The sequence below is a fragment of the Pteropus alecto genome, unplaced genomic scaffold (genome assembly GCF_000325575.1).
Source record: "Pteropus alecto unplaced genomic scaffold, ASM32557v1 scaffold59, whole genome shotgun sequence".
Taxonomy (NCBI): Eukaryota; Metazoa; Chordata; class Mammalia; order Chiroptera; family Pteropodidae; genus Pteropus; species Pteropus alecto.
In genome coordinates, this window is record NW_006443292.1 from 4,400,036 (window position 1) to 4,411,301 (window position 11,266).

The window sequence follows — 11,266 nt, forward strand, 5'->3', positions numbered from 1 at the left end:
CCCTCATCCCATGGGGACTGAGACCTGAGCTCTGATCCTGCCTCAAGCCACGGAAACCAGTGGGGACTGGATCCACGCTAGCCAGCCCGAATTCCTGCTAGAAGCAAGAGTTTATCTGCTCGGTCCAGCTGCCGCTTCCTCATCGCTAAGAAGCCAGCTGAGGACAAAGCTGTCACACAGAGAGAACGGCCGAAGAAGCCCAGTTGGCTAACTAAGCCTTAGCTCAGGTGCAGCCTCCTGTTCTACACCTCGGTCCCTGAGCCCATGGCGGTGATGTCATTAGTGTTTAAGCCAATTTGATTTCTTTCATTTCCAACCAAATTACACAAAGCACAAGTCCCGACCCATTATTTACTACAGAGTATACGCACATAGTATTACATATGAAAATTCTTGCATAATTAGCAATACAGAATTTCTGAATAGTCCCGGTACCCTCTAAATACTAATCTAAATTAACTTTATAGTGCTATTAATGAACCAGACGATACTATAAAATAACGTCAATTGTTTTAAAACAATCATAACAGAACTTAAACTATAAAGGAGACAGCCATGCCTTCACAGGTACCTTGGTTGGATGTGTTCTAAGGCAGTGGTCCCCAGCCTTTGTGGCACCAGGGACCGGTGCTATGAGCATCTCATGCCTGAGGATCTGAGGCGGAGCTGAGGCGGTGATGCTGGCGCTGGGGAGCGGGTGCAGATACGGATGATGCTCCGCTCGCTCGCCCGCCCCGCACCTCCTGCTGTGCAGCCTGGTTCCTAACAGGCCACAGATCGGTACCAGTCCACGGCCCGGAGGTTGGGGACCCCAGCTCTGAGGAGCCCACTGCCACTCAAAACATTGTAGGAGTCCTACTTTGAAAGTGCCTCATGGTGAATTGGTTTTATTATTTTACCATCGCGTGTCACATCTACCATGGTCGAGAAGGAGACAGATTCAAACCGTTAGTAGAGACCATAAGAGTCAAAAGAATCTAAACTGAATCCGAAAGGAGAAATTAAAATAAGCATAGAAGACAGACGAAAAGTTTCAAAGTTAAAATAACCACTTTAAAAAACTCAAAAAACATTTCAAAATATCCAAAGCACCATTTTTGTTGAGTAGCCAAAAAACCATCAAAAACTCATGCTCTCACCAAAAAAACACAACTGAAAAAAAAAAAAAAAAAAAAAAAACGCCTGCAGACTCCATATTTTCATGCCAAGTCTCAACCTTCCAAACTGGAGTGATATTTTATGAATCGGTTTATAAGGTCCTAAAAATAAGGAGCTATAAAGGAAACAGGATCAGCCCGTCCCCTCCCTGGGAGCCCCAAAGGCTGCTAGAAATGCAAGCTCAGCGGTACCCAGGAGGCTGTGGTCTCTTCTCGGTGGCCTTTACTGTGTGAGACCCTCTAACCCCCTAGAGAATGTGGCACCTTACCCAGGCCGACTTTCTTTTCAGGTAAATTGAGTGCTCCGAGGAGGAGAAAGGGTCATCAGCCTCCTTGTCACCTGCGTAAGCCAGCCGGAGACTCCCAGGCCTTGCCCAAGGTCGCGGTAACACAAGCTTCAAGATGAGGCACCGTGACACCTCTGGCCACCGTGTCCAGCCATCGAGAACATGTTCCCATGGGGGAATTTTATATTAATCTGATTAACTTTTCCAGGAAATGTCAAGAATGTATTCTGCTGCGGTCCCACTAAATTAATTTTCCTCACGTCTAAACTCTCGATGTTTGAAAATGAATCCAAACTAAATAGGACCTAATTGACGGCTTATTAGCTAAGCCTAATAAGGCTCATTGTCTCAACGCGGTGACAAGGGTTACCGGGCACCTCACGCAAAGCAGGAAGGCCCAGCAGCGAGACCTGCCTCTCGCCTGGGTCTGTGTCCTCACCCGGGAGGAGCCGGAGGTGGCACGACATAAACACACTTGTGGCACCCAGGTGGCAGACCACGTCGGTGTGAGATTCGGGGATGAGGAAGGGGAGCTGATTTTTTAAGCAAATTCGGAAACCTGTGTCCCCTGGCCTGGCTGCTCGTTTACACTCAGTTTCCATCGAATCCTCCCGCCCCGGTTTGCTTATAGTTTCGCTTCCGTCTATCAAAAGGGTGCCGTGACGCTGGCCTCAGGGACAAAAATGCACACATGGGCACAGTTTACCATTTTGCCACAAGCCTTGGTGTCGCACCCCCGAAGAGGAAGGCAGCTGGTGGTCACGACGCCGTCACACGCACCCTGGGTTTCTTTCTGAGCGCTGACCCGCAGCTGACGAACGCTGGGTTTGAGTCAGGAGGAAAAATAAGAATAAAATCGACTTGTCCTTGGATTTCACGCGAGGGCCCTGCTCGGCGGTCCTCGGCTGAGAATCGCACTCCCGGTGGCCCACGGGCACTTGTGTTTAGTACTCCTGAGCGCACTGGTTCCCGGCGCCAGCTGGACTTTGGAACCGCGTGGGGCGTTCTGAAGTTCACCAACGCCCAGGCGGCCCCAAGGCCAAGTGAAGTGCAGCTGCCCCCGGGGGAGGGGCGCGAGTGATCACGAGGCTCCCCAGGCGATGGCCCTGGACAGCCAGCGCTAAGCGCCACAGCCCTAGAGTGACGCCCGCCTCTGAACCCAGTGTTTGGATCAGCTACGGAACGCGCCCGGAGACTCAGAAAGACCGACGGCCATTTACTTAGAGAGAAGATAAACAAACAAACAATCCAAGACTGACCTGGATCGGGTCAGGCGGCCGACGACTGAAACAACACACCAGCATCGAGCGCAAACGCACGGCTGGCATTGCAATCGTGAGACTCGCCAGAAAAGGGGATTTTGTATGCCGAAGCCCAGCGTCCCGACTTTGTAAGGAGGTGGGAGCGAACGGAGCAAAGCCCTGATGTCCGGCGGCAGCCTCCTCTCCCTTCTCCGCTCGGAGCTCTCCGGGCTTGCAGAAGTGGCCTTGACCCAGCCAAAGCGCCTCTCGTGCCTCCCTGTCGAGTACAGACTGGGCCAGGGGGACAACCGCGAGACAGCAGCGGCACGAAACCGCCGAGCCCAGCCGCGAGGCTCATTTCTCAATAACGCAGCTGTCAGAAAAGAGAGTCACGTGATCGATTTATTTCCAAGGTCACCGGAATACTAAGCGAGACACACCGTGTTTTCACACCAAGATAAGTCGTTAAACAACTCCCAGAGGCCAGCACGGGGTCCCGCGTTCTCCAGGGAGGAAGGACACCTGCGAGCGGCAGGTTAAGTCATCAGGTGATGCTGGCAGGCGGACTGCCAGTGACAGAGCACCATGAAATGCTCCTAAATACCTAACAGATAATCGGCAGGTGGCCCGAATAGCGGCACAAAATATAGGTACCCTGGGCTCTCAGCCCGAGCCGCTTATTAGAGTTCCCTTCGAAAGCACTGACTGACGCCCAAGTCACAGGCCACACCGACGAGGTCGGGGTTCCGGGGACCGGCCGCGACTCGGCATATTTAGAGCAGCGGTTCTCACACTTGAGCATCGTCAGATTGACCGGGCCGGCCTGAGACTGGACCCGTCCCATGGTTTCTGAGTCGGGAGATCGGGGGAGGGGGAGTCCTGGGGAGGACGTGTGTTCTAACGGGTTCCTAGGTGGGGTTGATGCTGCCGGCCCAGGGGCCACGCTTGGAGAACCCCTGCCTCCGAGGACCCCGGCAACTCTTGTTAGTGCAGCCAGGACTGAGAATCACCATCGTAGGAAAGCAAGCTCCGGCCAGGGTACCGAGGGGTGGGAATTCTCATCCCGGCTCTGCCACGGAAAGCCACCGTGGTTTTTTGGGGCCTCACCTTGCTCCCCATCTATGAAACCGAGACACCTGCATTAATGAGAGCCTGGGTCCCTTCCAGAAACGCCTTTTGCAAAGGGCTGCTACACCATGAACTGCTGACGCTCAGCCACACAGAAAGGAAAAGGAAGGGGCCTTATTAAGGTAATAGTGGTAAAAAATAATAATAATAATAATAATAATAAAAAATAAAGAATAAAAAGAAAAACCCTTTCAAAATACAGAGAAAGGTACATTCTTGCTCCCATGACTTCACAGCATTTGGCGGCACAGCAGGGGGTGATGCCGGGCCGAACCACGGTGCCAAATGGGCTGTGTCGCGAGGCCGTCATGCTGGTCACCAGACTCACCTGTGAGAACCTTGCAGAGCTGCCTGGGTACCTGGGCCTCGACGGAGGGGCTGGGCGTCAGGGACCATTTGCGCCTGATCAGATGCTCTTGCCCGCCCAGCGAGCCCTGGGAATTGTTGACGGGCTGGATGAGCACCTGCTCCTGCCCCAGCTGGATGAGGCCGACCTGCCCAGGGGGGAAAAGGGAAATGCAACACAGGTCACCCTCATTCACACACGCCGAGACCCCAACAGCCCAAGGGCGGCGAGGCCGCCTGGCTTCAGCCTGGTTCCCACGTCTGGGCTTTTTCTTTGCAGGGTGCCTCGATTTACCTAGCCCAAGAATGAGCTTTTGTGGGACGAAACGTCCCAGCAGCCATTGTGTTGGGGAGACAGACACGAGATGGGGGGCGTTACAGCAAAATATGCAACCGCACCCACTTTCCAGGTTTGCTTTCAAAGAAGATACATTACTTTATTATCATTAAAAACAAACTTGATTTTTAAAATCACCCCCCAAAAATCCACCTAAGGTGGCAATCTCAAATGTGTTGGGAATGAATGACAATTATATCCTTAATGGAAAAATGTATCTCTCCCTGGGAATATTTAGCATTAGGGGACGTAGTCAGTCAAATTTGTAATATCATTAGTTTTGTGATCGGGGGATTTGGACATTTTTTTCAGAACTTGTATCATTTAAGAGAACTTGGCAAAATATCCGATGGATTAGATCTGTAATTTAAAGTGCATCGTTAACTTAGACTTGCGATTTTAAAATCTTCTCAGGTTTATAAGTAGCCTTAGAACATATAAAGGAACTGAAGGCTTCTCGTGTTTGTAAGGCTAACTTACTGGATTTGTAAGAAGCGCTTAAGAACTTGCGAATGGTTTGTTTTTCAATCAGGCAACCAAAGAACTTGAAAATCAGATTGAATATGTGAAATTTCTAAACACAGTCTGAAGGTTTTAAAAGCTGTTAATCACCACATTTGTAAATGGGGTCATATATTATCCAAAGCCCTCTTAAGATGGATTGCAGAAACGTGCTAGATGATAAACAGGATTTCTAAACTGAATCAAAAATTTAAGACCCAGGATTTTCAATGTCACTTGAATAGAGTAAATATTAATTCTGAAGATATATACATATATACACGATGCAGAGAGCTCTATTCCTCCCTTGGAAAGAATGCTGACAGCATTAAAACAATCTGTCCTCCTTCCCCAAGGGGCCTGCTGCTAGCTCCCCTTCTGATGACGAGTCAGCGAGACGACGGCCAGGCCTGCCTTCGCCAGCAGAGAGTCCGTCTCAGGCTCTGTGTCATCAGTCTTCTCTAAAAGCCACGACATACGAACACTGGTTCCCCAACCGCAATGCGCATCGCCATCACCCGGCGGTCGCGGACGGGACCCGGGATGAGCCCTTCTCGCTGGGCCCCCACGTGACACTGATGCTGCGGGTCCTGCCACCAAACTCCGAGCAGCACTGCTCCCCCCGCCCCCACCACGGCCACGGCTTTACCAGGAAGGAGGCCTGATATCGAGCCTCTTTGAAAGTCAATCGGATCAACTACTGAGACCGCCTACAACCTCCAGTGCCCCAAACTCAGGGAGAGCCCGCACTCACGGCTCTAAGCAGATCGCGAGGTTCCCAGTCATCAGAACGCTGCCAAGAACAACTCAGGGATTTTACTGCCCCAATCAAACTGTCTCGAAGTGGCGCTGCGCGACCTGCAGCAAAGCACGGCTCCCTCCCCTCCCCTCCCCTCCCCTTTGAAGTTAAAACTTGACTTTGTTCGCTACAATACTTTGGGGAGATGGAAGAAGTGGAGGCACAGGGGGACAGCTGTGGGGGGGATGTACAGAGCCCCACCGGAGCTGGGTGTAAAGAAAGCCTCAGGGCAAAATGCCTCGGAGACTGTGGGTGAAAACGCCCCCGGTGGAAATAAAGCAGGCAGGTAGGGCCCGCTGCACAGGATGAGTCCACATCTCGGGGGGCCCCGAGCCCCTGAGAAGGCACCCAGCTCTAACGAGGGGGCTGACCCTCCCTGAAATGCTCGGGCTGCGGGAGGTCAAAGGCCCCCTTGGCTTTAGCACTTTCAAAGCCCGTTACTTGTTCAATCCGGTGCTCGCGTTCACAAGTTGCAGTGTAGAAGGCCAGTCAGCAGGCAGTTCTACTGTGACACAATATAGGGAGAATGTCGCCTCGGTGAGAAATCCTACAGGCAGGGGTCCCCAACCCCTGGGCCACGGACTGGTACCGGTCCGTGACCTGTCAGGAACCGGGCCACACAGCAGAAGCTGAGCAGCGAGCGAGCGAGAGCAAAGCGTCGTCTGTATCTGCAGCCGCTCCCCAGAACTAGCGTCACCGCCTCAGCTCCGCCTCAGATCATCAGGCGTTAGACTCTCACAGGAGCACCGGTCCCTGGTGCCAAAAAGATTGGGGACTGCTGCACAGATACAGATATACACGCACATGCACACGCATGCACACGCATGCACGCACGCCCCTGGGGAGGTTGTGCTTTCATAGGTCTTGTTTGGAGAGACCCACATGCTGGCTTGTCACTTGGTGCCTTCTCATGCTACCCGCCTCCCCAACCAATGCTACCACCAGGAACATCCCAGTCGAGAGCCACAAATGCTCCCCATGGCCTGTAGAGAGTGATCCTCCAAAATGTGCTCCCAGACCAGTGGTGGCAGCGGCGTTAGGAACCTGCTAGGAATTCTGGCTCTCAGGCCGGAGTGGGGCTTGGCGACCAGCGTGACGAACCCTCCAGGGAACTCTGATGCCAGCTCCAGGCTTGAGGCTGGCACGCACGGCCCCGCCTCACCTGACCCACACCTGTCCATTCAGTTCATCGCCCACCCTCTCCTGTAATAATCACCTCCCGCCCCCACCCTACAGCCAACTCACGGCCCCGTATCTCAGGAAGAATCTGGCCCAGTGGCTTTGCCATCGCCCCTCCCTCTTAGAACCTGAGGCCACCCCTTTCAGCTCCCCTCCCTCCCCCACCCCCCAGCCACCCTGTAGGCTCCATGGCACCCCCCTTTCCGTGCAAATCCAGACTGCCTTCCGAGACAGGGCCTGCCTTGTGTTTCTTTTAAGGCTCGTTGGGAGGCTATCGGTGTCCTACATACGGCAGGTGTGTGATAATGATCTGATCATTTTGCCAACGGTGTTGACTGATGGGTTGATTTATAACTGGAAAAGTCTGGGAATGACCCGTAGGGCAAGAGAAGAGACATGTTTTCAATGCCCCGTGTGCCAGCTCCCTCTGAACTTCACAGATGCCTGCAGACTACCAACGCTGTGTGCGCTTTCTGTGGCTCCTTGGGTGGGGGGTTTCCACGGAGCTAAGTGGCTAACTCTAAGCTCACAGCCCCGAACGGCTGTGCAGTCTCATTTCCTGAAGGTCAAGAGCATGACCATGCGTCTGTGTGCAGAAGCGTGCACAGGGCGAGGTTCCCTCCTATGCCCTGGCTGCAAACATGTCTCCCGTTGGCCACATCCAGGGTCAGGCAGCTGCAGAATTTCAGAGTTCAGGAAATAAGCTCCAAGAATGCGATCGGCCGAAGGCGTCTTCGGTTCATCATCCCATGTCACACATTTTTTTTTTTTAAATGTTGCCAATGAAATAAAAGTTCAAATGGGGAAATCTAGTTACGTATCCTAGGTGACGGTTCACAGGCAGCCTGACGCCCATGGGCGGTGGTGGGTGTACAAAGTCGCCGCGAGGCCACGTGAACGTCCTTCCAGAGGAAGTGGGGGCCTTGGGGTTCTCTGATCCGAGTTCTTCCCTTTGGTTCCTCTACGCCTCCAAATCTCACAACTGTCCCTTCCCCGCTCGCTTTCCTTAACCTCCACTCACTCGTTTCTTTTCACAAAGCTTGAAAAATGTGCTTTGCATTTTGCAAATACGTTTATGCTGCACATCAGCTCTTCAGGAACAGTAATTGATGAGGCACTCAGGACTGTGTGCCTTCCTGACACCTGTACCGATATAATGACGTATGACAATGTCATCTGGTCTGTTTGCTCGCTTCCAAATGGTCTCCATACCATGTAGCTTTAACCAAGACTGATTCCTGTTCTGCTGTATGCGATCAAGTGGCGTTGCATTAAAAGCAGGGTGGATTTATAATGAATCGAAAGAGAGTCTGAAAGCTCTCTTCTAAAGGGAGACTTGGCCCTTTGTCACAGGAGTCATGTAACGGTATGCCCACTTCTTCCCACCTGTCACCTGCCCTTAGACTGGCTGACCTCACTCTCCCCCAGTCTTAGCTGACCACACTTCCTCCCCGCTGGAACAGAGGCGAGCATTCCCGCAAAAGCTCCCAAGTCACAGCGGTCCCCAACCTTTGTGGCACCAGGGACCGGTGCTCCTATGAGAATCTCATGCCTGATGATCTGAGGCGGAGCTGAGGCAGTGATGCTGGCGCTGGGGAGCGGCTGCAGACACAGATGAAGCTTCGCTCGCTTGCCTGTTCACCTCCTGCTGTGCGGCCCGGTTCCTAACAGGCCATAGACGGGTACCAGTCCACGGCCCGGGGGTGGGGGACCCCTGTCCAAGCGGACTGGGAGGAAGAGCTATCATAACTACGAACGTAAGAAGCACTACAAATAATGTGCTACAAAAATGGCTGCCTGCACAGCAGCCTAGCTGACCAGCCAGAGCCGGAGGTGGCTGCGTCACCAGGCCAACCCAGGTGACCAACCTGGACGAGAGATGCAAGAGTCCTGTGGGCTGTGGCTGTGACTCCGAAGAAGTCAGGCATGCTCGGAGCATCCCTGACCTTCTCTCTGTCCACCTGGGGTGGCCTGGAAAATGGGCATGGCTACTTAACTTTCTGCAGCCCAGAGCTCCTGATGTCCTGTCTGGTCCCAACACCTCACACACAGCAAATCCCTGACAGGCCACAGCCTCGGCCGAGAAGGGGCGGACAGAGCCTAGTGGGTAGACTGCCCAGAGCTGGTGAGTATTCATCTATGGCAGAATGGCCCCTTCTTAGCTGACCAAATTCTCTCATCTCTGTCCACTTCTCCTCACGGGCAGGGGTGGAAAACAGCCCCTCCATCTGCTCGCTTCAAAAGCAGCACAGAGAGTCATTCTAGAGACCGACACTCATTCTACCCCATTGAAGGGCCATCTCCACTGCCCACTCCGGTGAAGCTTAACCTGATTCCGATTCTACGGGCTTCCATGATCTGGTCCTAGTCACAGGAGGCGACTGGCCCAAACTTGCATAAATTCTTTATAGCTGGAAACACTGTCCTCACATGCACTAGCATCGCTGCCTTGAAATTATAGTTACAGACACTCTTCTGAAACCCTACGTTAAGTCTAAGGGCTCTCCACAGAAGCATAAACAGACAACCATTAACGCTTGAGTCTGTGGTCTTTGTAGATCCAAAAAGTGCGGCTTTCCAAAATAAGACACAGAGAGGGGAACACTGCAGGCCCACGGCCCTGGCCCCGGCAAACGGGGGAGCAGGGCAAAATGCAGCCCGAGATTTACTCTTCATCCCCTAAATAATTAAGTAATGAGCTATTCTAATCGTGCACCTCCTTTCAATAGGTTCCAGCCATCCCCCGAGACAGCACGGAGTCTCCGCGTCAGAGAACAGAGCCTGTGTCCCCGGCGTCTGGGCCCGACCCTCTCCGCTACGCTGCTGTGGAGTGTGCAGCGTGGCAGGATCTAACTGATGCTCGACATCGGCCTGAACTTCGTGGAGCGCAGCCTCATCCATCCGTTCATGTACTGTATGTTTGCTGAAGGCGCGGTGTTTAGTCGTGACACACACCGTATGGCCCGCAGAGCCTAACATATTTATTTGGCCCTTTGCAAAGGTTGCCACTCTTGCTCTATTGGATTCTACGTGCCGCCATCTGCGGCCACCAAAAATGATCTACTTGACATCGCTCCTCTCCTACGGCTTGTAGCCCACCTGTCCTGACACGCATGTACGCACGCACGCACATACCCCACATCCCCATCTCGCTGCTTCTACCACGGTCAAGAGTGAGGAACACGTCACCTACCGCCCACCTGAACTATCTCAAGCACATCCGAGGGCAGAATCAAAGCAGGTGGAGTGCCACGTAAGCTCGGTGAGCCTGAGTCCCTGTTCTTCCTCTTCTCTATGCGTCCCAGGACCACCGTGTAACCAAGAGCTCCACTCCCAGCCACCACGCTGTCTCTTCCTTCCTGCCTCCAGCCCTCCCTCTACGGAGCGTACTGAGCAGGGAGGGTCCAACGTCCGGCTCACGTGAAAGGGACGAACAAGGCACACTGAACAGAAGTGTCTGCTCGAGCAGGAATTTAGAACCTCTAGTCTCAGAGGTCCGCCCGCCGCTGGCACACGCTGAACTCAGCCTCTTGGCCAGGTTCCTTTATCTAAAGCACAGCGCCCTCACATGGTGCCGACGGGAAGGACAGTCCCGCAAGCCGGGAGGACTGAAATGAACCCTCCCTGCTCAGATGCCATCTGTGAGAGGGCCCAGCACGCACTGTGAAGATTTAAATCAATGTTATCCAGATTTCCACCCCCGGCTCCTTCACAGATAGCTGCTCGCTGGAAACTTTACACCGAGAAGTATAAACTCTGACCTCTACAGAAATTCACTAAACCGCAGCAAATGGGATTCAGATGTTTCCATGTACAGTACAGTGATGTGACCTAGACTTTAAACGCTTTGGCAAAAACAGCAAAAATGATGTGGGCCTTCCAGTCCCTCCCAGAACATGATACAGCCTTGACCCGGGTCCTACGGCGAGCCAAGCCTTTCTCACTGCGACTTGAGCCTCCGTGCCCACACCGTCTGCCCGCTCCTTCTACATCGCGTCCCACCGGACCCCCTCCAAGGGCCACTGCCCTTGTTTGACCAAAGCAGCCGATTTCTCCCGGCTGGGCAAAGGGAGATCACATTCCGATCAGGACTCAGAATGGTCCTGAGAGGGGCACCGGTGAAGGCCGATCCTAGGACATTACTACACTGGCAAGGAAAGCGGAAGTCCGCATGAAAACCCGGACCCCCCGGCTTTGACGTTGCTGCAGATTTTAGGCGGCTCATTGCTGAGTATGTGGGTAAAGGATAGGGGGTTCTGGATGGTGGATCCTGACGAGGTGGTAGTGGGGGA

General features: G+C 53.2%; 1 protein-coding gene across 1 annotated transcript in view; it reads right to left on the bottom strand.

The window, feature by feature from the left end:
* ADAMTS17 (ADAM metallopeptidase with thrombospondin type 1 motif 17) overlaps positions 1–5,511 on the bottom strand; it is a 213,173-nt gene extending 207,662 nt beyond the window's left edge. Inside the window, exons 1-2 of the mRNA XM_025041234.1 lie at positions 5,480–5,511; positions 4,142–4,593 (exon numbers count right to left, since the gene is read on the bottom strand). Coding sequence (XP_024897002.1) covers positions 4,142–4,593; positions 5,480–5,511 — 484 coding nt within the window. The remainder of the gene's footprint in view (positions 1–4,141; positions 4,594–5,479) is intronic.
* Positions 5,512–11,266: the final 5,755 nt, after the last annotated feature.